The 26,237-nt window shown below is 44.8% G+C and overlaps 1 protein-coding gene across 1 annotated transcript in view; it reads left to right on the top strand.

Moving 5' to 3' along the window:
* Nucleotides 1-24,878, top strand: part of mcf2a (MCF.2 cell line derived transforming sequence a) — a 197,629-nt gene extending 172,751 nt beyond the window's left edge. Inside the window, exons 28-31 of the mRNA XM_059976685.1 lie at nucleotides 3,586-3,680; nucleotides 6,158-6,270; nucleotides 17,305-17,405; nucleotides 23,767-24,878. Of these exons, the coding sequence (XP_059832668.1) occupies nucleotides 3,586-3,680; nucleotides 6,158-6,270; nucleotides 17,305-17,405; nucleotides 23,767-23,810 (353 nt within the window). The 3' untranslated portion in view covers nucleotides 23,811-24,878. The remainder of the gene's footprint in view (nucleotides 1-3,585; nucleotides 3,681-6,157; nucleotides 6,271-17,304; nucleotides 17,406-23,766) is intronic.
* The last annotated feature ends 1,359 nt before the right edge of the window (nucleotides 24,879-26,237 follow it).

The following is a 26,237-nucleotide window of genomic DNA, read 5'->3' as shown; positions in this document are numbered from 1 at the left end:
AGATTGCATGCGTTTACCCTATCTATACCCACGTAATCGAGTATACCTCTATCAAACCTCCCCTCATTCTCCTACACTCCAGGGAATAAAGTCCTAACCCAGGGGTCGGCAACGTTTACCACTAAAAGAGCCAATATGGACCCATTTCCCACAGAAAAGAAAACACTGGGAGCCACAAAACGAAATAACACTGCATACAACGGGTTTTTTTTGCCTTTATGCTATGTATAAACAAACTATAATGTGTTGCATTTTTGAAATTGATGAACTCCTGCAGAGAAAACGAAATTACATTTCTGCATGCAACAAAAACATTTTGAACTCCGAAAAAAAGACGTTGGGTTGAAGGTTACTACATAGGTAGCCTACCTTGGATCGAAGAATTAAAAGAAAGCGCGCACTGGCGGGTGTCAGGCATTGGCAGTTGTGATGTATATTAATAGCGATAAAAAACACGTTGTAGCGATGTAGCGCTACACGCAGCGCTAAAATAAAGACTGCAGTCAAAGGTAACTTTATTCGAACAGCCTTGCTTTAAAGCCTCCCTCAACCCGTCCCCATGGGCGCGGATGCTCCAAAAGACACGTACTCACAAACCCCCGTAGGCTATCTCCCTTAGTCGGAACGGTGGCTAATTGTTCAGATGTGCCAGGAAACGGTGTCTCCGCAAAGTACAAGATCACCATAATCTTCAAATTTCGAATTACATTTCAAAAGCTAACAAACCACGGGGAGCCGCATCACAGAGATCAAAGAGCCGCAGGTTGCCGACCTCTGTCCTAACCTATTCAACCTTTCCCTATAATTCTTTGTAAATTTTCTGTGCACTCTTTCAACCTTATTGATATCTTTCCTTCAGGTAGGTTACCAGAACTGTACAGAATACTCCAAATTAGGCCCCACCAATGTCTCGGACAACTTCAACGTAACACCCCAAGTCCTGTACTCCATACTTAGATATCTGAAGGCCGACATGCCTAAAGCTCTCTTTATATCCCTGTGACACCTCTTTCAAGGAATTATGGATCGGTATTACCAGATCTCTCCGTTCTACCACACTCCTCAGTGCCCTACCTCTCACTGTCCTGGCTGGTCCTCCCAAAGTACAGCACCACACACTGGTCCACATTAAATTCCATCTACCACCATTCAGCCCATTTTCAACTGGTTCAGAACCCACTGCAAGCTTTGATAGCCTTCCTCGCTGTCCACTACATCCCCAATCTTGGTGTCCACAAATCTGATCCAGTTTACATCCAGATTGTTGATATAGATGACAAGCAACAATGGACCCAGCACTGATCCCTGCAGCTCACCTCTAGTGTCAGGCCTCCAATCAGGGTGTCGACCCTCTACTACCACTCTCTGGCTTCTCCCACAAAGAAAATGTCTAATCCAATTGACTATCTCATCCTGAATGCCGAGTGACTGACCCTTCTCGACCAGCCTCCCACGTAGACAACATACATTGTCTTTCCTTCATCAATCTTCCTGATTACTTCCTTGAGAAGCTCTATGATTGGTTAGACATGACCTATAGTGCACTCTGGGGTGGCACGATAGTGTAGAGGTTCACACAGCACTTTACAGAGCCAGTGACCCAGGTTCAATTCCTACCAAGTCTGTAAGGACTTTGTTCACTTTTCCCGTGACTGCGTAGGTTTCCTACAGGTCTTCTGATTTCTTCCACATTCCAAAAAGGTACCAGTTGGGAGGTTAATTAGTCAGTGCAAATTGTCCTGACGAAGGGTCTCAGCCCGAATCATCGACAGTGCTTCTTCCTATAGGTGCTGCCTGGCCTGCTGCGTTCCACCAGCATTTTGTGTGCGTTGCTTGAATTTCCAGCATCTGCAGATTTCCTCGTGTTTGCAGTGTAACTTGTCAGCTAGGGTTAAATCGGTTGTTGGGTGGTATGGCTCAAAGGTCTGAACCAGCCTACTCTGTGCTGTATCTCAATAAAATAAAATTTAAAAACTCAGTAAGATCTAGCACACACAACACTATGTCCAACCAGTCCCGATCTGTAGCTTTCACACTCTTGTGCATGTGTGTCCACGCTGCAGCATCGAGTCAGCTTTGCAGCTGCAGCTGTTGCCAGCTGACCGACTGCGTCCATCGGCCTGAGGAGTGCAGCAGTCAGAGCTTCCTGCCTGTGGTTATCAGAAGGAATCCAACATTTAGCACAGGAAGCCACACTGCTCTGAGAATTTCGGCGCTGCAAATCTCGCCGAATCATCACAGTTCCCAGAAAGCAGTTTACTAAGAAACTCTACCCCCTGTATAAAGTTGTTTCACAATGAAGAACAGGTTCACATTGCACAATTTAATGTTAAATTTGAGTCATTGCTGGGGAAGGCAAATGCAATGTTATCCTTCATTTCAAGATATAAGAGCAAGGATGTATTGTTCAACACAAGAGATTCAGCAGATTCTAGAAATCTAGAGCAACACACTCAAAGTGCTGGAGGAACTCAGCAGGTCGGGTAGCTGAAGCTTTGTAAGATGTTGCCAGACTCCACTTGGAATACTGTGAGCAGTTCCAGGCCTCTTATCCAAGAAACAGTGTGCTGACATTGGAGAGGGTCCAGAGTGAGTGCATGAGAATCATCCTGGAAATGAAAGGGTTAATGTATCAGGAGTAATTGATGGCTCTGGGCCTGTACTTGCTGGAGTTCAGGAAAATCAGGGGAATCTCATTGAAACCTATGGAATATTGAAAGACCAAGACAGAACGGACACAGCCTAAGAATAGAGGACATCCATTTAGAATGGAGATGATGAGGAATTTCTTTAACCATTGGGGTGATGAATCCATGGAATTCATTGGCACAGACAGCTGGATATATTTAAAGTGGGGCTTGATAGGCCCTTGATTAGTCAGGGTGTGAAAGGTTACAGGAAGAAGGCAGGAGAATAGGATTGAAAGAGAAAATAAATCAGCTGTGGTACAGAAGAGAGGTCAAATGGCCTAGTTCAGCTCCTGTATCTTATGGTGTGTCCGGTTTCCTTGACGACATGATTTGGATGAGTTACCTTAAGGATCCAGGTTAACTGTCTCCATAGTGTGGGACGGTTGTAACGCAGGAACAGAAGGTGTCCTGTCCTGGGGTCTTGGTAGCGTAGCGGTTCGCTTGACTCCATTGTAGTTCAGGGAGTTCAATTCCGGCATCGTCTGTACGGATTTTGTACGTTCTCTCTGAGATCCTGTGGGTTTCCTGCGGGTGCTTCAGTTTCCTCCCACATTCCATGATGTATTAGTTAGTAGGTTAATTGGTCATTGTAACTTGCCCTGTGATTAGGCCAGGGTTCAATCGGTGAGTTGCTGATAGCATGGCTCATAGAGCCAGAAGGGCCTGTTTTGCACTGTATCTCTAAGTAATAACTCATTTAGCATTGGCAACAATCCAACAGCTCCACGCTTTCTGGAGTGCTTTATTTCCAAACTTCAGTAAGATCAGAGTTCTCTTGATAGGACTTCAATTCTGCATGGCCTCAGAAGTAACTCTGTACCCCCTCCCACAATAGGTCTCACGTTGCGATCGGGACGACAGAAGGCACAGTGAATTAACTGTCTTCCCCCTGCAGATTGGCCTGGAAGATCCCGTTTTTATGAAGGATCGGAGGGAAATGAGGGTTGGTCGAGCAACAACGACACAGAGGAGGAGGATGCAAGCCAACTGGTGAGTTGCTGCTCCCTCAAAGACCCCGTCTGAACACCAGAGATCTGCTGACCAGCACAGTGCAGGTCCTTCGACTCGTGGTGTTCTGCATACCTTTTAAAATACTCAAGATCAGACTGACACTTCCCTCCTCCACAACTCTGTGGGGCAAAGAACCTGTATCAAGCTGAACTGTTCTCTGCTCTAAATTAAAATGACCCCCTCTCTGCATCTCCCTTTGAGAAGTTTGTTAAAATTTTTACAGTGCTGTTCAAAAAAGAGGAACAGGGTGAGTGTGAGTTTTATAATCCAGACTAATATTTATCCATGAATCATAAGACTATAAAACATCGGGGCAGAATTAGGCCATTGGGCTCATCAAGTCTGCTCCACCATTCCATCATGGCTGATTCATTATCCCTCTCAACCCCATTCTCTTGCCTTCTCTCCATAACCTTTGACACCCTGACTAATCAAGAAACTATCATTCTCCACTTTAAATGCACCCAATGACTTGGCCTCCACAGCCTCCTGTGGCAATGAATTCCACATTCACCTCCCTGCGGCTAAAGAAATTCCGCCTCATTCCTGGTCTAAATCAGAATCAGGTTTATTATCACTGGCATGTGACATGAAATTTGTTAACTTAGCAGCAGCAGTTCAATGCAATACATAATCTAGCAGAGAGAAAAAAATAAAATAAGACAATAATAAATAAACAAGTAAATCAATTGCATATATTGAATAGATTTTAAAAAGTGCAAAAATAGAAATACTGTGTGTTTATAAAAAAAAAAGTGAGGTAGTATCCAAAGATTCAATGTCCATTTAGGAATCGGATGGCAGAGGGGAAGAAGCTGTTCCTGAATAGCTGAGTGTGTGCCTTCAGGCTTCTGTATCTCCTACCTGATGGTAACAGTGAGAAAAGGGCATGCCCTGGGTGCTGGGGATCCTTCATAATATCAATAAGATATCAATAAATTAGAGAGAGTGCAGAGACGACTTACTAGGATGTTACCTGGGTTTCAGCACTTAAGTTACAGAGAAAGGTTGAACAAGTTAGGTCTCTATTCATTGGAGCGAAGAAGGTTGAGGGGGGATTTGATCGAGGTATTTAAAATTTTGAGAGGGATAGATAGGGTTGACGTGAATAGGCTGTTTCCATTGAGAGTAGGGGAGATTCAAACGAGAGGACATGATGTGAGAGTTAGGGGGCAAAAGTTTAAGGGAAACACGAGGGGGTATTTCTTTACTCAGAGAGTGATAGTTGTGTGGAATGAGCTTCCTGCAGAAGTAGTAGAGGCCAGTTCAGTTGTGTCATTTAAGGTAAAATTGGATAGGTATATGGACAGGAAAGGAGTGGAGGGTTATGGGCTGAGTGCAGGTAGGTGGGACTAGGTGAGATTAAGAGTTCGGCACGGACTAGGAGGGCCGAGATGGCCTGTTTCCGTGCTGTGATTGTTATATGGTTATAATGAACACTGCCTTTCTGAGACACCGTTCCCTGAAGATGTCCTGGGTACTTTGTAGGTTCGTACCCAAGATGGAGCTGACAAGATTTACAACCTTCCACAGCTTCTTTCGGCCCCTCCATACCAGACAGTGAGGCAGCCTGTCAGAATGCTCACCACAGTAAATCTATAGAAGTTTTTGAGTAACATCCTTGCATTCTGAAGCTGTGCCTTCCGGTTCTAGGCTCCCCCACTATAGGAAACAGCATCTGCGTGTGCTCGCTATCTACTGTAGGCCTTTCATTATTCAATTTGTTTCATTGAATTCTTCCCTCATTCTTTTAAACTCCAGTGAGTACAGGCCCAGAGATATCAAAAACTACTAATATGTTAACCCTTTAAAATCCCAGTAAATCCCACTTGGAGTGACACAACCTTGGATAGGGACGCTCAGATCGCTGACTCAGAATGCTGGGTGTAGATATGTGAACATGCCAGACTCTACTGCCCTCTAGTGGGAGAGCAGGGAGGTGAGAGTTTCACCAGAAATTGAGACCAAAACAGCAAACTGCTGGAGAAACACATGAAAATCTGTAAAGCATGGCTCAGTACATAGAACAACGATGTTATAGCCATTACTGAAGCTTGGTTGAGAGAGGGTCAGGAACGGCTGATTAATGTACCAGGTTTTCAAAGTTTTAGTAACGATAGAGCAGGAGGTAAAGGGTTGGGGGGGGTGTGGCCAGAATTGCACTAATTGTCAGGACAATATCACAGCTGAACATAATGGAGGATCACACACTGACTTTATTTGGAACTCAGGAGTAGGAAGGGTGCAATCACACGGTGCTACAGTCACCGGGGGACTGAGGAACAAATATGTACCAGATTAAGGAAATGTGTAAAAATAATAGAGTTGTTGTTATGGGGATTTCAACTTTCTTAATATATGCTGGGACCTTTTCCGTTTTGTGTGTTTAATTATTTTGGAAGGACTGCCTTGTGTTATATTGTAATAGCACTGTGCATTATCTGTTTTTGACACAGTCCCCTGGAAGGTACAAGGCTCACACTGATGGACAAGGTCAAGATGCTGAGGAACTATTGATCAAAAGTGGAGATGTGGTCCAACTGATGCACGAAAATGGCGAGGGGCAGTGGTAAGTTTGACCAGCAAATCCCAGCGAAGTGGGAAACGGAAGAGGTCCACCTCCTATAAAACCATAAGATATAGGATCAGAATTAGGACATCTGGCCCATCGAGTCTGCTCCGCCATTCACTCATGTTTGTTGCATTATCCCTCTCAATCCCATTCTCCTGCCTTCTCCCCGTAACCTTTGGCACCCTGACTAATCAGGAATCCATCAATAACAACTGTAATTATACTGAATATATTTGGTTAAGAAGGCTGCGAGTGAATGGCTGATTTCACTGATTTTTACTGCTTGGGATAAAAGAGAGGCCTGAGTGCGCAGGTGCATGGCGCCAGCCAGGAGAGTGTGAAAGGTTTCAAAAGACCGCCATATCCGGCGGGCAGCAAAGCGAGAGGGAGGCAGAGTGATGGGGCTTCGGCTCAACGGGCTTAGGCGGTGATGGGACGAGGCAAGGTAGGTTTACCAGTGTTAATTGCGGAAAGGAGGAAGCATGTGTGTGAGGCCAGTTTTCTGTGCTCGGTGTCAGATGTGGGAGGTCCTGGAGTCTCCCAGCCTTCCAGAAAGCCATATCTGCACCAGGTGCGTTGAGCTGCAGCTCCTTAGAGACCGCGTTAGGGAACTGGAGATGCAGATCGATGATCTTCGTCTGGTCAGGGAGGGTGAGGAGGTGATAGAGAGGAGCTATAGGCAGGTGGAGACAGACAAGTGGGTCACAGTCAGGAGGGGGAAGGGGAAGAGTCAGGTACTAGAGAGTACCCCAGTGGCTGTACCCCATAGCAGTAAGTACTCCTGCTTGAGTACTGATGTGGGGGACAGCCTACCTGGGGGAAGCAACAGTGGTCATGCCTCTGGCACAGAGTCTGGCCCTGTGGCTCAGAAGGGTAGGGAAAGGAAGAGGAAGGCAGTAGTGATAGGGGAGTTTATAGTTAGGGGGGTCAGACAGGTGATTCTGTGGACGCAGGAAAGAAACACAGATGGTAGTTTGCCTCCCAGGTGCCAGGGTCTGGGATGTTTCAGATCACGTCCAAGATATCCTGCGGTGGGAGGGAGAACAGCCAGAGGTCTTGGTACATGTTGGTACCAACATGTAGGAAAAGGGAAGAGGTCCTGAAAGCATACTACAGGAAGTTAGGAAGGAAGTTGAGATTACTACCTCAAAGGTAGTAATCTCGGGATTACTGCCTGTGTCACATGACAGTGAGTCTAGGAACAGAGGGAGTGGAGGATAAATGTATGGCTGATGGATTGGAGCAGGGCGCAGGGATTCAGATTTCTGGATCATTGGGACCTCTTTTGGGGCAAGTGTGACTTGTACAAAAAGGACGGGTTGCACTTGAATCCCAGGAGGACCAATATCCTGGCGGGGAGGTTTGCTAAGGCTACTGGGGAGAGTTTAAACTGGAATTGTTGGGGGATGGGAACCAAACTGAAGAGATTAGGGAAGAGGAGGTTGGCTCACAAATAGAGAAAGCTTGTAGACAGTGTGAGAGGGAGGATAGGCAGGTGATAGAGAAGGGACGTGCTCAGACCGAAGGTTTGAGATGTGTGTATTTTAACGCAAGGAGTGTTGTGAACAAAGCAGATGAACTTTGAGCGTGGATCAGTACTTGGAGATATGATGTGGTGGCCATTACAGAGACTTGGATGGCTCAGGGACAGGAGTGGTTACTTCAAGTGCCAGGTTTTAGATGTTTCAGAAAGGACAGGGAGGGAGGCAAAAGAGGTGGGGTGTGGAACTGTTGATCAGAGATAGTGTCACAGCTGCAGTAAAGGTGGACACCATGGATGGACTATGTACGGAGTCTCTGTGGGTGGAGGTTAGGTACAGGAAGGGGTCAATAACTTTACTGGGTGTTATAGGCTGCCCAATGGAAAGGAGTAATAATAACAGAGTTGTCATGATGGTAGATTTTAATTTTCCAAATATCAATTGTCATCTCCCTAGAGCAAAGGGTTTAGATGGGGTGGAGTTTGTTAGGTGTGTGCAGAAAGGTTTCTTGTCACAATATGGAGATAAGCTGACAAGAGGAGAGGCTGTACTTGATTTGGTATTGGGAAATGAACCTGGTCAGGTGTCAGGTCTCTCAGTGGGAGAGCATTTTAGAGATAGTGATCATAATTCTATCTCCTTTACAATAGCATTGGAGAGAGATGAGAAGAGACAAGTTAGAAAAACATTTAACTGGAGTAAAGGGAATTATGAAGCTATCAGGCAGGAAATTGGAAACAGATGTTCTCAGGGAAAAGTATGGAAGAAGTGTGGCAAATGTTCAGGGAATATTTGTGTGGAGTTCTGCATAGGTACATTCCAATGAGACAGGTAAGTTATGGTAGGGTACAGGAACTGTGGTGTACAAAGGCTGTAATAAATCTAGTCAAGAAGAAAAGAAAAGCTTAATAAATGTTCAGAGAGCTAGGTAATGTTAGAGATCTAGAAGATTATAAGGCTAATAGGAAGGAGCTTAAGAAGGAAATTAGGAGAGCCAGAAGGGGCCATGAGATGGGCTTGGTGGGCAGGATTAAGGAAAACCCCAGGCATTCTACAAGAATGTGAAGAGCAAGAGGATAAGACATGAAAGATTAGGACCTATCAAATGTGACAGTGGGAAAGTGTGTATGGAATCGAGGGAAATAGCAGAGGTACTTAATGAATACTTCACTTCAGTATTCACTATGGAAAAGGATCTTGGTGATTGTAGGGATGACTTGCAGCATACTGAAATACTTCAGCATGTAAATATTAAGAAAGAGGATGTGCGGGAGCTTTTGGAAAGCATCAAGTTGGATAAGTTGCCGGGACTGGTTGAGATGTACCCCAGTCTACTGTGGGAAGCGAGGGAGGAGACTGCTGAGCCTCTGGCAATGATCTTTGCATCATCAATGGGGACGGAAGAGGTTCCTGAGGATTGGAGGGTTGTGGATGTTGTTCCTTTATTCAAGAAAGGGAGTAGAGATAGGCCAGGAAATTATAGATCAGTGAGTCTTGGCAAGTTGATGGAGAAGATCCTGACAGGCAGGATTTATGAACATTTGGAGAGGTATAATATGATTAGGAATAGTCAGCTTGGCTTTGTCAAGGGCAGGTCGTGCCTTAGGAGCCTGATTGAATTTTTTGAGGATATGACTAAACACGTTGATGAAGGAAGAGCAGTAGATGTAGTGTATATGGATTTCAGCAAGGCATTTGATAAGGTACCCCATGCAAAGCTTATTGAGAAAGTAAGGAGGCATGGGATCCAAGGGGACATTGCTTTGTGGATCCAGAACTGACTTGCCCACAGAAGGCAAAGAGTGGTTGTGGACAAGTCATATTCTGCATGGGGGTTGGTCACCACTGGGGTGCCTCAGGGATTTGTTTTGGGATCCTTACTCTTCATGATTTTAAATGACCTGGATGAGGAAGTGGAGGGATGAGTTAGTAAGTGGAAGATGAGAGGTGACTTTGTAGAGCTGTACAAGATGATGAGAGGCATCAATTGTGTGGATAGACAGAGGCTTTTTCCCAGGGCTGAAATGGTTGCCACAAAAGGACACAGGTTTAAGGTGCTGGGGAATAGGTACAGAGGAGATGTCAGGGGTAAGTTTTTTACTCAGAGAGCAGTGAGTGCGTGGAATGGGTTGCCGGCAATGGTGGTGGAAGCGGATTCAATAGGGTCTTTTAAGAGACTTTTGGATAGGTACATGAAGCTTAGAAAAATAGAGGGCTATGGGTAAGCCTAGTAATTTCTAAGGTAGGGACATGTTCGGCACAACTTTGTGGGCCGTAGGATTTCTCTGTTTCAATGACTTGCCTCCAAAGCCGTCCCTAACAATGAATTCCTCCTCATCTCTGTGCTAAAGGGGTGTCCTTCTATTCTGAGGCTGTGCTTTCTGGTCCTAGACTCCCCACTATAGGAAACATCCTCTCCACATTCACTCTACCTGTGCCTTCTGGTCCTAGACTCCCCCACTATAGGAAACATCCTCTCCACATTCACTCTACCTGTGCCTTCTGGTCCTAGACTCCCCCACTATAGGAAACATCCTCTCCACATTCACTCTACCTGTGCCTTCTGGTCCTAGACTCTCCCACCATAGGAAACATCCTCTCCACATCCACTCTATCTGTGCCCTCTGGTCCTAGACTCCCCCGCTATAGGAAACATCCTCTCCACATCCACTCATCTGTGTCCTCTGGTCCTAGACTCCCCCACTATAGGAAACATCCTCTCCACATTCACTCTACCTGTGCCTTCTGGTCCTAGACTCCCCCACTATAGGAAACATCCTCTCCACATCCACTCATCTGTGTCCTCTGGTCCTAGACTCCCCCACTATAGGAAACATCCTCTCCACATTCACTCTACCTGTGCCTTCTGGTCCTAGACTCCCCCACTATAGGAAACATCCTCCCTACATTCACTCTACCTGTGCCCTCTGGTCCTAGACTCCCCCGCTATAGGAAACATCCTCTCCACATCCACTCATCTGTGTCCTCTGGTCCTAGACTCCCCCACTATAGGAAACATCCTCTCCACATCCACTCATCTGTGTCCTCTGGTCCTAGACTCCCCCACTATAGGAAACATCCTCTCCACATTCACTCTATCTGTGTCCTCTGGTCCTAGACTCCCTCACTACAGGAAACATCCTCTCCACATTCACTCTACCTGTGCCCTCTGGTCCTAGACTCCCCCACTATAGGAAACATCCTCTCCACATTCACTCTATCTGTGTCCTCTGGTCCTAGACTCCCTCAGTACAGGAAACATCCTCTCCACATTCACTCTACCTGTGCCCTCTGGTCCTAGACTCCCCCACTATAGGAAACATCGTCTCCACATTCACTCTACCTGTGTCCTCTGGTCCTAGACTCCCCCACTATAGGAAATATCTTCCACATATTCACTCTGTCTAGGCCTTTGAATATTGGATAGTTTTCAATGTGATCCCCCTCATTCATCTGAATTCCTGCAAGTACAGACCCTGAGTGATCAAACATTACTTGCACATTAGCCTTCTAATTTCTGAGTTCATTCACGTGAACCTTCTTCAGACCCCCTCCAATGCTAACACATCTTTTCTTAGATATGGCCCGAAAATTGCTCACAATACTCCTAGTGTGGTCTGTCCAATGCCTTAAAAAAGAGGCCTGCACGTTAGATCCGTGCTTTTATATTCTAGTTCATCACATCATCATTCCTGAGGCCTCACATAGTCATTCTGTCAGAAGCCTGGTAGCAAGTCATCATGGTAGAACTGACAGTTCCGTTTGAGCGTAAGAAAGCCAATTACCAGGACAACAGTGCCAAAGACGGGGGTGAGGGCACAATGTGAGCCCTGGAGATTTTGCTGGCTGCTCTCTGTGTGGAGCCTACTTTCTCTTTGGCATTGTGGAGGACAAAGAAAAGGGCCATTGAGACCATCTGAGAGAGCCTTCAGATGGCCGTGGATCAAGAGGTGGTTACGTGGAATGTGCTGGTGGAGGTAGATATATGAGGGATATTTAAGATAGACACATGGGTGTGTGGTATGTCATTGCATCAGATTCACGGACCAAGCAAGTCAGATGGAAAGCACTCTTGGCAAATGGATATATTAATCATTTATTGAATTATAATTGAATTGAGTTTGTTTAAATCACACATCTGTCCCACAACATGAGAGAGTAAAAAATATTTGCATTATGACTCTTGCAATGTACAGACATGTGAATTTAAAAGTCTAATGGCTTGTAAAAAGAAGCTGTCCCATAGTCTGTTGGTCCTGGCTTTAATGCTGTGGTACTGTCTCCTGGACGGAAGCAGCTGAAACTGTTTATGGTTGGGGTGACTGGTTTCCCCGATGATCTTCCAGGCTTTCTTCCTACACCTGCTGCTGTAAATGTCCTCAGTGGAAGGATGTTCACATCCACAGATGCACTGGGCTGTCCGTACCGCTCACTGCAGTGCCCAGTGATCAAGGTCGGTGCAGTTCCCATACCGGGCGGTGACACAGCCAGACAGGGTGCTCTCAATGATGTCCCTGTAGAAGGTCTTGAGGACTTGGGGGCCAATGCCGATCTTCTTCAGTTCCTGAGGTGGAAGAGATGCTGTTCTACTGTTTTGCCACAAAGCCAGCATGTGAGACCTTTGGTGATGTGTATACCAAGGAACTTGAAACTGCTCACCCTCTCAACTGCAGACACGTTGATGTTGATTGGGGCGAACCTGTCTCTCTTCCTCCTGTAATCCATAATCAGTTCATTTGTTGTTTGAACATTGAGGGAGAGGTTGTTATCTTGGCACCACTGTGTCAGGGCTTTAACCTCTCCTCTGTAGGCTGTCTCATCACCGCTAGAAATAAGGCTGATCAATGTTGTCTCATCTGTGGATTAATCAGCAATTTGGAGCTCTGTGTGTGGCAGTACAATCATGGGTGTAAAGAGAGTAGAGGAGGGGCTTAGAACACAAGTCTAGGATCCAGCTGCACAAGGCAGGGTGCAGGCTGAGGTCTCTGAGCTTCCTGTCAAGTCTGAAGGGAATTATGGTGTTGAGTGCTGAACTGTGGTCCAGGGACAGCCTTCTAAAGTACGCATCCCTCTCCTCTAGGTGAGTGAGGACTGTGTGTAGTGCTGCGGCTATGGCATCATCGGTAGGCTGGATTGTAAGGGGTCCAGGCTGCAGATATAGTCTTTAACCAGCCTCTCAAAGCAGGGACAGTGGTCGACAGTTTGAAATAGGAGGGCACTACACACTGGGGGAGAAAGAGAGATTACAAACTGTCCGTAAACACACCAGCCAACTGTTCAGCACACAATTTGAGGACATGCTCTGGGATGCCGTCCAGCCCCACTGCCTGACAGCTGTTGACACGTTGGAATGTTCTACATACCTCAGCTTGGGATTGGCTCTCCTCAGGGGTTCAGTCCTATCAACCTCGAATCAAGCATAAGAAAACGTTTAGCTCGTCTGGGAGCAAGGCAGTGATGATGTTGGCTGTACTCGTGAAGTCTGCGATGATGTGCAGTCCTTGCCAGACACTTTGTGTGTCATTGTCGCCAAGTTGTGACTGGATTTTGTCCCTGTGTAATGCACACAAAATGCTAGAGGAGCTCAGCATCTAGGAAAACAATACAGTCGACATTTCAGGCCGAAACCCTTCGGCAGGACTGGAGAAAAAAGCTGAGGAGTAGAGTTAGACGTACAAAAAAGCTGGATGAACTCATCAGTCCTGATGAAGGGTCTTGACCTGTAACGTTGACTGCTTCTTTCAACGGATGCTGCCCGACCTGCTGAGTTCATCCGGCTTTTTTGTACGTCTTGATTTGACCACAGCATCTGCAGTGCACTTGTGCTGAGGAGTAGATTTGAAAGGTGGGTGAGGGGAGAGAGAAACACCGGGTGACAGGTGAAACCTGGAGGGTGAGGGATGAAGAAAGGAGCTGGGAAGTTGATTGTTGAATTTGTCCTGCGTTGCTCTTTTGCCACCTTGATAACTCTATGTACGTCATAGTGGCATCTCTTGGGCTCCTGTTGGTCTCCAAAGGTGAAGACTTAGCCCTTGCATTGGAAACACACACTGAACTATTTATCCAAGGCTTCTAGTTTGGCCATACCGTTAGAAACAGTAAAAATTTGACCAAACATTCATGTTCCCCAAGTTACAGACACTACAAAGTTGGGTATTCAACAAATCTACATTCAACAAACATAATTAGCTAAAAGCATGCACAGAACATGCCTTCCCAATGGCTATGCGCACCACTTGCCTTAAACAAAAGAAGAGAGACAGAACCTCCCACACATGTTCTCGATATACCCGGGATATTTGAAACCAGACGCCAGGCAGCAACCCAACATAAAGGAAATGAATTTCGACAATCTGAATAAGATACACCCTATCGAAAGTTGCGAACGTCATGATCCAAACCTCAGACTGGTATGACTCTCACAAACTCCCAACTAGGTTACACATAAAACACAAGAGTACTGTAAACCCAGTAGACACCTCCCAGTATACTACAGTAGTCCAGCAGTCCCACCCTGGAGTGGAATAGCTAATGAGCTGGTTCCCAACTTAATCTTATTCACTGACACTCAGTGTGATCAACCGGGTAAGTGATATTAGCCGACCCGTCAGCATTCTTGACCAATAACAATACAAATGCCACCTTCCTCTGTAAGCAGGTAATCTCAAATCATTGAAATCGGTTCCTGGGACAGTCTAGCCACACCATGCTGAGAAAGGCTATCACCTTTGTAACAGCCCCCTTACTCACCAGTGAGACAAGGTGCTCCACTAGGGCACATGTCAACTGCACCACCCTGTGGGTGCGATGGGTAGGCCTGGGAACAGCATACCCACTAAGTACGATTCAGCGTCCAACAAGTACCCAGCTTCACAACTCCACTTGGCACAGACAGCCACCCAGGATACGGTACCTGTTCACACTTGACATCCAGTCTGCTCCTTGCACCTGTACTCAACATACCATCTACAGCAACACTCCCAGTCGAGCAGTCTGACTAACACACACAGTGTCTATGGCCTCACTTCAATTTCCTGTGCATTCAAATCATTCACAATCTATATATAGGGAAGATCGTGTCCACTGATCCCCTCGCTCAACAATGAGGCATGAATATGCTAACCACCGCCCCTCTCTCTCCCCATCCCCACCCATTCCCCCTGCTGGCAATTGTTAGGCAATATCCTTTGCAGGGAACCCTGAATGCAATGCAAAGAATCCAGCAGAGGACCAAAGGAACCCTTATCTGTAGAAGATTTGAAGAACGACCCTTCCCCCTGAACAGCCTCCCTATCCTGCTTCCCCAGACGGTACTTCCTCCACATTGATCGTAAGACATTGGAGCAGAATTAGGCCATCTGGCCCATCGAGTCTGCTCCGTCATTCAACCATGGCTGATCTTTTTTTCTCCTCCTCAACCCCAGTTCTCAGCCTTCTCTCCGTAACCTTTCATGCCGTGTCCAATCCAGAACCTATCAATCTCTGCCTTAAATACACCCAATGACCTGGCCTCCACAGCTGCATGTGGCAACAAATTCCACAAATTCACCACCTTTTGGCTAAAGAAATTTCACTGCAACTCTGTTTGAAAGGGCACCCCTCTATCCTGGGGCTGTGCCCTCTTGTCCTAGACTCTCCCATGCTTTGTACATCTACTCTGTCTAGGCCTTTCAACATTTGAAAGGTTTCAATGAGATCCCCCCTCACCCTTCTGAATTCCAGTGAGTACAGACCCAGAGCCATCAAATGTTCCTCGTATGATAACCCTTTCATTCCCGGAATCATCCTTGTGAACCTCCTCTGGACCCTCTCCAATGCCAGCAGATCTTTTCTAAGACAGGGGGCCCAAAACTGTTCACAATACTTAAGGTGTGGCCTCATCAGTGCCTTATAAAGCCTCAGCATCACATCCCTGCTCTGGTATTCTAGACCATTTGAAATGAATGCTGACATTGCATTTTCCTTCCTCACCACTGACTGAACCTGCAAGATAACCTTTAGAGTGTCTGCATAAGGACTCCCAAGTCCCTTCACATCTCAGATTTTTGGAATTTCTCCCATTTAGAAAATAGTCCACACATTTATTTTTGCTACCAAAGTGCATGACATTGCTGTACATTGCATAGAGGGTGGGGGTGGGAATCCCATTTACCTGCTCCTCCAGGACTCCAGCATTAAACAATGCTAAAAATGTTTATTTACAGAATATACAGGATCTCCCACTCCCCATCTGCCTATCCAGCTTCCATACCTGGCTAATGCACCCCCTTCCACACACTCTGAACCTTGTAATAATTGAATTGCTGTACTTCTAGGATGATCAACAGCTGCTTCTGTAAGTACAGCACTGCCCTTTTTATTGGAAAAATGCTGAAATAACCCCATGTCCTATAGTTCCAGAAGTTATTTCAATATAACTTATCCCAGTATAATTGTATATTGGCATAGAACTTGTCCACAAAGGAAATAGCAAGTTTAGAAGATAGGTACAGACAAAAGGCTGGTGAGTCTTTAGCCCTGTGGTTATTGAGAATATGGGATGAGGGGGGATCTAGAGTGAGGCTATCTAATAAAGAGATGGGTGTCTTAGGGAGCCTATCATCTCAACACACGATCAATAACACCCTGAGAATGCTGTTTGCTTCCCTGAGCATAATACATCACTACTGTGCTCCATTCTGCTCAGGGTTTTAAATCCCATTCAGTAAGAGAATGATACTTAAGTTTAACCGCTGCCGTTACCCAAACCCAAAACCAATCAAGGCAGAAGCATTTTCAACAATCAGAAAAAGGCACCCCCCAACACATGGCACAAGGTCAGTTTCTTCTCTAACTTCTAGAAAGTGGTAAGTGCATGGAATATGCCACCAGGGGTGGTGGTAGAGGCAAATACATTAGGGACATTTGAGTGACTCTTATATAGTCACATGGATGAAAAGAAAGGAGGGTTATGTGGAAGGGAAGGGTTAGATTGATCTTGGAGCAGAATAAAATGTTGCCACAGCATTGTGAGCAGAGGAACTATACATAACTGTGACATGCTATATTCTACAGCCCAGAAACACTTGATCCCAGACACACATCCATCAGTGGGACAATTTCAGAAATCACCATGAACTCTTATCAAACCCATGGGCCTGAAAAATATTCAAACAGGACCAAACAAAAAGTTAAAGAAGATAAACAGTGAGCAGTGGCCTCAGTGTTTGCTGGATGTCACTAGGGACTGAAAAAGGACATTGAAAAAGAACCCAAATCTAAAACTTAAACCCACATCATTGAAAGGAATTCCACTGAAGCATTGGCACAGCTTGGACATGAAATCAAAATGTCAGAAAATTGTTGTCTTGTTATAAAGTCAGCTTGCATCAACATCCATAATTAATGAGCTCCATGGTTCTATTTTAGGTGAAGATATTGTTAAATAGTAAATTGTTAAATAGTGAATTATTCAATATTTTGTTAAGTAGTTGGACATAGAGGAGATGGGGTATTAGATTTAATAATGAAATCAGTTTAATGACCAGCACTTGTTATGTCCTTTTCAAAGGTTTGTGAAAAACCTAAACCGTGGGCAGCAAGCTTGGATTTCCGTCAACAGTTTACAGATTATTGTTGGTGATTGTAGATCCCAAACCGACAGCCCATCAGGTAAGGACAATTCCCAGGATATTGATGCTGAACGTGACATTACAGACTGTGTCCCTTATTGCAAGTGCTTTGGACTTTTGAAATGAGGGGGATTGTCACAATTCTTTGTCACAAATGAGGGGGGGATTATACAGGGTTCTTGCACAATATTTACTGCTTTAGTCCCTTTTGATGGGTCGAATGCCCTAATTATGCTCCTATGTCTTGTGATCTTGATTTAAGAAAAGCCTGACAAGGTGTTCCTTCAGATCCTATGGGAGGCAAGTGCAGAAATTGCCAGGGCCCTAGCAGAGATATTTAAATCATCCTTCTCGACAGGGTGAGATGTGGAACGATTGGAGGATAGCCAGTGTTGTTCCTCTGTTTAAGAAAGTCTGTAAACATAATCCAGGAAATTACAGGCCAGTGAGCCTGATATCAATAGTGGGAAATTTATTTTAAGGTATTCTAATGGAATGGATATATAATAATTTGGATAGACAGGGACTGATTAAGGACAGCCAGCATGGTTTTGTGCATGGTAGGTCAAGTCTAACCAATCTTATAGAGTTTTTTGAGGAAGTTACCAGGAAAATATATGAAGGCAAAGTAAGTGAAATGTTGTCTGCATGGACTTTAGGAAGGCATTTGACAAGATTCCACTTGGGAGACTGGTCAGGAAGGTTCAGTGCCTTGGCATTCAGGATGAGGTAGCAAATTGGATTAGACATTGGCTTTGTGGGAGAAGCCAGAGAGTGGTAGTAGATGGTTGGCTCCCTGACTGGAAGCCTGTAACTGTTGGTGTGCCACATGGATTGGTACTGGGTCCATTGTTGTTTTTTAATCTGTATCATTGAGCTGGATGATAATGTGGTTAATTGGATCAGCAAATTTGCAGATGACACCAAGATTGAGAGTGTAGTGGACTACCTGTCAGTGACATCTTTAGACTACCTGAAGATTATCATGGTTTGCAGCGGGATCTGGAAAAACTGGAAAAATGGCAGAAAAATGAGCTGGAAAATGGCAGATGGAATTTAATGCAGTCAAATGTGAGATGTTCCACTTTGGTAGGACCAACCAAGGTATGTTTTACACAGTGAACAGTACAGCATTCAGGAGTGTAGTAGAACAAAGAGAATTGGGAATACAAGTACATAATTTGTTGAAAGTGGTGTCACAGATAGAATTGTAAAGAAACCTTTTGGCATATTGGCCTTCATCAATCAATGCATTGAATATAGAAGATGGGATGTTACGTTGAAGTTGTATAAGACATTGGTGAGGCCTCATTTGAAGTATTGTGTGCAGTTTTGGTCACCTACCTACAGGAAAGGTGTAAACTAGGTTGGAAGAGTACGGGGAAAGTTTACAAGGATGTTGCCACATCTGGAGAACGTGAGTTTTAAGGAAAGATTGAATAGGTTAGAACTGTATTCTTTAGAATGTAGGTGACTGAGAGGAGATGTGATAGAGGTATACAAAATTATAGATAGGGTAAATGCAGGCAGGCTTTTTCCACTGTGTTTAAGTGGGACTACCATCACGGGTCATTGGTTAAGGCTGATAGGTCAAAATTTTAAGGAAAACATGAAGGGAAACTTGCTCACTCAGAGGTGGTGAGAGTGTGAAATGAGCTGCCAGCACAAGTGGTGCATGTGAGCTCAATTTCAACATTAAAGAGAAGTTTGTATAGGTACATGGATAGTAAGAGTATGGAGAGCTGTTGTCCAGGTGCAGATCATTGGTAGTAGGCAGTTTAAGTAGTTCAGCACTGACTAGATGGGCTGAGGGGCTTGTTTCTGTGTTGTACCTCTCTATGACTCTATATACTGGCACTAGAGACATCCAAAAGTGATTCCCTGTGTGGCATGGTAGCATGACAGTTAGCTTATTACTCTACAGCGCCAACAATCATACGTAGGGGGTTCAATTCCCTCCATCGTCTGCAAGGTGATTGTACCTTCTGCCCATGACTGCGTAGGTTTCCTCTGGGTGCACTTGTTTCCTCCCATGTTCCAAAAGTAATTAAGTCTACATTTGAGGAATGTGGGTTGATCTTACTGCAATGTGTAAGATCTTACTGAAGGAGGCCAATGTTTGTCCACTTGTAACCATATAACCATGTAACAATTACAGCACAGAAATGGGCCATCTCGGCCCTTCTAGTCCATGCTGAACGCTTACTCTCACCTAGTCCCGCTGGCTCGCACTCAGCCTGTAACCCTCCATTCCTTTCCTATCCACATACCTATCCAGTTTTACTTTAAATGACTATATCGAACCTGCCTCTACCACTTCTACCGGAAGCTCATTCCACACAGTTACCACTCTCTGAGTAAAGAAATTCCCCCTCGTGTTACCCCTAAACTTTTGCCCCCTAACTCTCGGCTTATGTCCTCTTGTTTGAATCTCCCCTACTCTCAATGGAAAAAGCCTATCCACGTCAACTCTATCTATCCCCCTCATAATTTTAAATACCTCTATCAAGTCCCCCCTCAACCTTCTACGCTCCAAAGAATAAAGACCTAACTTGTTCAACCTTTCCCTGTAACTTAGGTGCTGAAACCCAGGTAACATTCTAGTAAATCTTCTCTGTACTCTCTATATTTTGTTGACATTGTTCCTATAATTCTGCACATAAGAACTGCACACAATACTCCAAATTTGGCCTTACCAATGCCTTTTACAATTTTAACATTACATCCTAACTCCTATACTCAATGCTCTGATTTATAAAGGCCAGCATACCAAAAGCTTTCTTCACCACCCTATCCACATGAGATTCCACCTTCAGGGAACTATGCACCATTATTCCTAGAACACTCTGTTCTACTACATTCTTCAATGCCCTACCATTTACCATGTATGTCCTATTTGGATTATTCCTACCAAAATGTTGCACCTCACACTTATCAGCATTAAACTCCATCTGCCATCGTTCAGCCCACTCTTCTAACTGGCCTAAATCTCTCTGCAAGCTTTGAAAACCTACTTCATTATCCACAACGCCACCTACCTTAGTAACATCTGCATACTTAGTAATCCAATTTACCACCCCATCATTCAGATCATTATTGTATATGATAAATAACATTGGACCCAGTACAGATCCCTGAGGCACTCCACTAGTCACCAGCCTCCAACCTGACAAACAGTTATCCACCACTACTCTCTGGCATCTCCCATCCAACCACTGTTGAATCCATTTTACTACTTCAATATTAATGCATAATGATTGAACCTTCCTAACTAACCTTCCATGCAGAACCTTGTCAAAGGCCTTACTGAAGTCCATATAGACAACATCCACTGCTTTACCCTCGTCAACTTTCCTCATAACCTCTTCAAAAAATTCAATAAGATTTGTCAAACGTGACCTTCCATGCACAAATCCATGCTGACTGTTCCTAATCAGACCCTGTCTATCCAGATAAATATATATACCATCTCTAAGAATGCTTTCCATTAATTTACCCACCACTGTCATCAAACTGACAGGCGTATAATTTCTAGGTTTACTCTTAGAACCCTTTTTAAACAATGGAACCACATGAGCAATACGCCAATCCTCTGGCACCATCTCCATTTCTAATGACATTTGAAATATTTCTGTCAGAGCCCCTGCTAATTCTACACCAACTTCCCTCAAGGTCCTAGGGAATATCCTGTCAGTATCCGGAGATTTATCCATTTTTATATTCCTTAAAGAGGAGGAGTACTTCCTCCTCTTTAATTGTCATATTTTCCATAACTTCCCTACTAGTTTCCCTTACCTTACACAATTCAATATCCTTCTCCTTAGTGAGTACAGAAGAAAATAAAAATTGTTCAAAATCTCCCCCATCTCTTTCGGCTTCACACAAAGCTGTCCACTCTGATTCTCTAAGGGACCAATTTTATCCTTCACTATCCTTTTGCTAATAATATAACTGTAGAAACCCTTTGGATTTATTTTCACTTTACTTGCCAAAGCAACCTTGTATCTTCTTTTAGCTTTTCTAATTTCTTTCTTAAGATTCTTCTTACAATCTTTATGTTCCTCGAGCACCTCATTTACTCCATGCTGCCTATATGTATTGTAGATATCTCTCTTTTTACTAACCAAGTTTCCAATATCCCTTGAAAACCATGGCTCTCTCAAACTTTTAACCTTTCCTTTCAACCTAACAGGAACATAAAGATTCTGTACCCTTCAAAATTTCACCTTCAAATGACCTCCATTTCTCTATTACATCCTTCCCATAAAACAAATTGTCCCAATCCACTCCTTCTAAATCCTTTCGCATCTCCTCAAAGTTAACATTTCTTCAATCAAAAATCTCAACCCTGGGTCCAGTCCTATCCTTCTCCATAATTATATTGAAACTAATGGCATTGTGATTACTGGACCCGAAGTGCTCCCCAACACATACCTCTGTCACCTGACTTATTTCATTCCCTAACAGGAGATCCAACACTGCCCCTTCTCTAGTTGCTACCTCTATGTATTGCTCCTCCAATTCTTGCTCCCCATTAGATGGTCTAGAATACACCCCTGTAAGTGTTACACCTTTCCCATTCCTCAATTCTACCCAAATAGTCTCCCTAGATGAGCCCTCTAATCTATCCTGCCAGAGCACCGTTGTAGTATTTTCTCTGACAAGCAATGCAACACCTCCCCCTCTTGTCCCTCCAATTCTATCACACCTGAAGCAACAAAATCCAGGAATATTTAGTTGCCAATCACAACCCTCCTGCAACCATATTTCACTAATAGCTACAACATCATATTTCCAGGTATCTATCCATGCTCTAAGCTCATCCACCTCTTCCTCTCTGTTTATCTCTAATAGTACAAAGAACTTTACTGTCTTTTTCTTCCTTCTCACATACATCTGTTCCTACACTCTGGTTCCCCTCCCCCCTCATATCTAGTTTAAATCCACTGGAGCCTCTCTAGCGAACCTACCTGCAAGAATATTTGTCCCCCTCCAGTTCAGATGTAAACTGTCCCGACGGAACAGGTCCCACCTTCCCTGGAAAACTGCCCAATTATCTTTAAATCTGAAGCCCTCCCTCCTGCACCGTGTCTTCAGCCACGTGTTGATCTGCACTATCTTACTATTTCTAAACCCGCCTGCACGTGGCACTGGTAGCAATCCTGAGATTGCTATCCTGGAGGTCCTGTCCTTTAACTTGGCACCTAGCTCCCTAAACTCACCTTTCAGGACCTCCTCACTCTTCCTACCCACGTCATTGGTCCCTACATGGACCACAACATCCGGCTGTTCACCCTCCCTCTTGAGAATACTGAGAACTCGATCCGAGATATTGCGGATCCTGGCACCAGGGAGGCAACAGCCCATCCGGGATTCTCGATTTCTTCCACAGAACCTCCTATCTGTCCCCCTAACTATCGCATCCCCTATCACTACTGCTCTCCTCTTTTCCCTCCTTCACTTCTGAGTTGAGGGTCCAGACTCGGTGCCAGAGGTGCAGCCACTGCAACTTGTCCCTGGTAGGTCGTCCCCACCAACAGTATCCAAAATGATATACTTATTGTTGATGGGAACGGCCACAGGGGTGCTCTGCTCTTCCTGTCTATTCCCCTTCCCTTCCCTCAGTCACCCAACTGCCTGTCTCCCTGTAACTCCTGTCTATTTCTGCCTCTGCCTCCTGAATGATCTGAAGTTCATTCAGCTCCAGCTCCAGTTCCCTAACTCGGTTTGTCAGGAGCTGCAGCTGGATGCACCTTTTGCAGGTGTAGTCATCAGGGACAGCTGTGCTCGCCCTGACTTCCCACATACTGCAAACGGAGCACTCAGCTGCCCTAACTGCTGCCTCCATTACCTACTCCTAAGCTAATTAGATTAATTAAAGGAGCTTACCCGGCCTTACCCCACCTGGAGTGAAGCTCGTACAGCCTCTGCTCGGTTTTTAAATTCCCCCGCTGATCTCAGAGGCCGACTTTCACGCGCTTGCGCAGTCGTGCCCCGTTCACCCTCACCGCTCACCGTTCTCGCTGAAGCCTGATTGAGCCAAAGCCGACCCACTCTGCCTCAGTCCACTCCGACGATGGCCGCTGTATATGGTGGTCTTTCTTTTAAACCTTTGGCATGCTACGTCACGCGCCTGCGCAGTCTAGCCTCTTTGCCCCGATCAATTTAAAAAAAAAACAGCTTCTCTCCGAGCTTCTTTTACCCCTTCGCTCTCTGCCTCTTGCTGCAATTTAAGTCAGGAGAACCTTGAACTCAGACTCAAGAGCTTAAAGCTGTTTGCTGTCATTCTTCAGAGGTAGCGGTCCGTCATATCTGAAAATGACAGGAAACCTGCGCAGAAAAGCTGCCTGCAGTCCACAGTTTCAACGTGAAGTGTGTGGCTCTCTTTTTTTGTCTTTCAGGTTTGGATTTACATAAGTTCAGGAAAGTTAGTTCTTCTCTCTGACCTGAACGCTCCAGGATCTCTGGTCCTGATCTTCTGGGTACAGTTCAGATCTCATCCTTCTCTGTCTCCACATCTCCATTTTCTTTTGGAGGAGCATCACAAGCTGAATGCTTGCCCACCTCTGCTACATGCCTCTCTCACCCATGAGGACCAACATTATCCACCTTGTGATACACATGCAAGGTGGCACCATTTCCCAGAGCAGTCGTGTAAATAACCTCCAAGAGTCCTGGTGGTGAGAATCTGGATATAACGACAGGAAACATACCTCTCGCAACACGGAATCAAAGACATGTTTGCAAAGATCTGCTCCCAAGTTGTGACTGAGTTCTTGGGTTCTCAGGTTGAAGGATTTGGACATCTAGAGGCAATTCCTCTTATGATTGCTGAGTATTCTGTGAGTGGATGCCAGATCATCTTGAGGAAATAATGTTTACATTCTCCACGATATTAATGTTGCTCTATCACAGAAAGAATTTTTCATACACTGTTTTCATTGATATGTTGATATTGTTGACAATCATAGCTGATATTTATATGTAATTATATCTGTCACGCTTCTTATGGAAGTTTTTAGTATGTTGGTATGTTTTCATACTTGATTTGCGACCACAGGGAACTGCCGAGGGTCATTGTGCCCTTTTCCCCAGTGACATCTTACCCTCCAGTTGGCAGCTGACATTGTTCAAGTTGTGTTCTGTTGACAAGTTAAAGGACACAGAAGCTCTTTTCAGAGTGTGCATCCATTCATTGTCAGATAGTCCATTGGAGTCATAGAACACTGCAGCGCAGGAACAGGCCATTCAGCCCATCTAGTCTATGCCAAACTGTTATTCCACCTAGTTCCGTCGACACACAACTGGACCAGTACCCTCCACACCCTTTCCATTCATGTATCCACCCAAAATTCTCTTCAATGTTGAAATCGGACCCACACTCCTGCTGGCAGCTTGTTCCACACTCGCACCAGTGAAGAAGTTCCCCCTTGTATTCCCCTTAAATATTTCACCTTTCACCCTTAACCTATAACCTGTAGTTTTAGTCTCAGCCATCAGTGGAAAAAGCCAGTTTACTCTATCTATACCCTCATAATTTTGTATATCTCTATTAACTCCTATGCTCCAGGGAATAAAGTCTAACCTATTCAATCTCTCCTTGTAACTCAGGTCCTCAAGTCCCACCAACATCCTTGTAAATTTTCTCTGTACTCTTTCAATCTTATTTACATCTTTCCTGTAGGAAAATTATTCCATTATGTTCAAAGATTGCAAATCGTGTAGTAATTCGCTACATTTGAAATAATTACATTATTTGTAGAAATCCTCCAAACAGGTCCTCACCAACGTCTTATACAACTCAACATTATATCCCAACTCTTTCGGAGATCGTCATCCAATCAGATTCAGAGCTCCCAGGAAGTGGCTGAGATGTTGGGACCAACCCTCTCCAAGATTAATCGTATTGTGTTTGTTCATGAGCTGAATCTGCAAATGTTCTCACCTGCCTTTCTACATCAGGGCACATTGCTTGCATTTTTGTCAACTTTCACATCATAATTCCGGGGAACCTGGAGCAGGAACTTGTTCCAAGCTGTGTAGCTACATGCTAACCTGTGTGAAGTCAGAGTATTCCCCTTTTATCCTGCTTCCATTAACCCCAGTAACAAACAGTGCATTCAGTGAAAAAGGAGGTATATCTCCTGTCCCCTCTCAGTCCTTCTTATCGTGCTTCCTCTTCTTCCTCTTCATTCTCTTTTTCCCCTTTTTCTCTCTCCCTACCTTTCTTCCCTCTCTCCCACTTCCACTCTCATCACTCCTCTTCCCTCTCCCTATACCCCACCCCTCTCTCCCTTCTCTCATTGCCCCTTCCCCTCTCCCTTTTCTTTATTTGCCTTTCAGCCCTCCACTTCTCTCTCTCTATCCTTGTCTCTCTCATTCCCTTTCTCCCAATCACCCTCTCTCTCTCCCCACTCACCAACCTCTGTGTGAAAAGGTTTCCCCTTTCATCCTAAATCTATAGTTTTAGACTTCCCTACCCTGGAGAAAAGGCTGATACCATCCACCTTCTCTGTTATAAAGTTCAACCCTCATCCTTCTGTACTCCAGGGAATTAAGACCTGGCTTGGCAACCTCTCAAAAAGTCCTCGCAGCATCCTGGTAAATCTTCTCTGCACTCTTTCTAGTTTAAGCACGCCTTCCCTATAACAGGGTGAGCAAACCTGTACACAGTGTGGCCTCACCAGCAACCTATACATGCAACTTGTATACCATGCCTTATTGCTCTTTACGTAGGAAGGGTAGTAGCTCACACTTCGTTCTTCATGGTCCTGCTGTGAGTCATTTAGAGATAGGTTAAGAGTCACTTAGTAAAGAACCTGGATCATCTCTAGCCCAAAATGAGCTTCTCTCAATGACATTGTTGAACTGA

Source organism: Hypanus sabinus, chromosome 8 (genome assembly GCF_030144855.1).
Source record: "Hypanus sabinus isolate sHypSab1 chromosome 8, sHypSab1.hap1, whole genome shotgun sequence".
Taxonomy (NCBI): Eukaryota; Metazoa; Chordata; class Chondrichthyes; order Myliobatiformes; family Dasyatidae; genus Hypanus; species Hypanus sabinus.
Note: the sequence above shows the minus strand (reverse complement) of the source record. Positions and strands in the feature narration are given on the sequence as shown.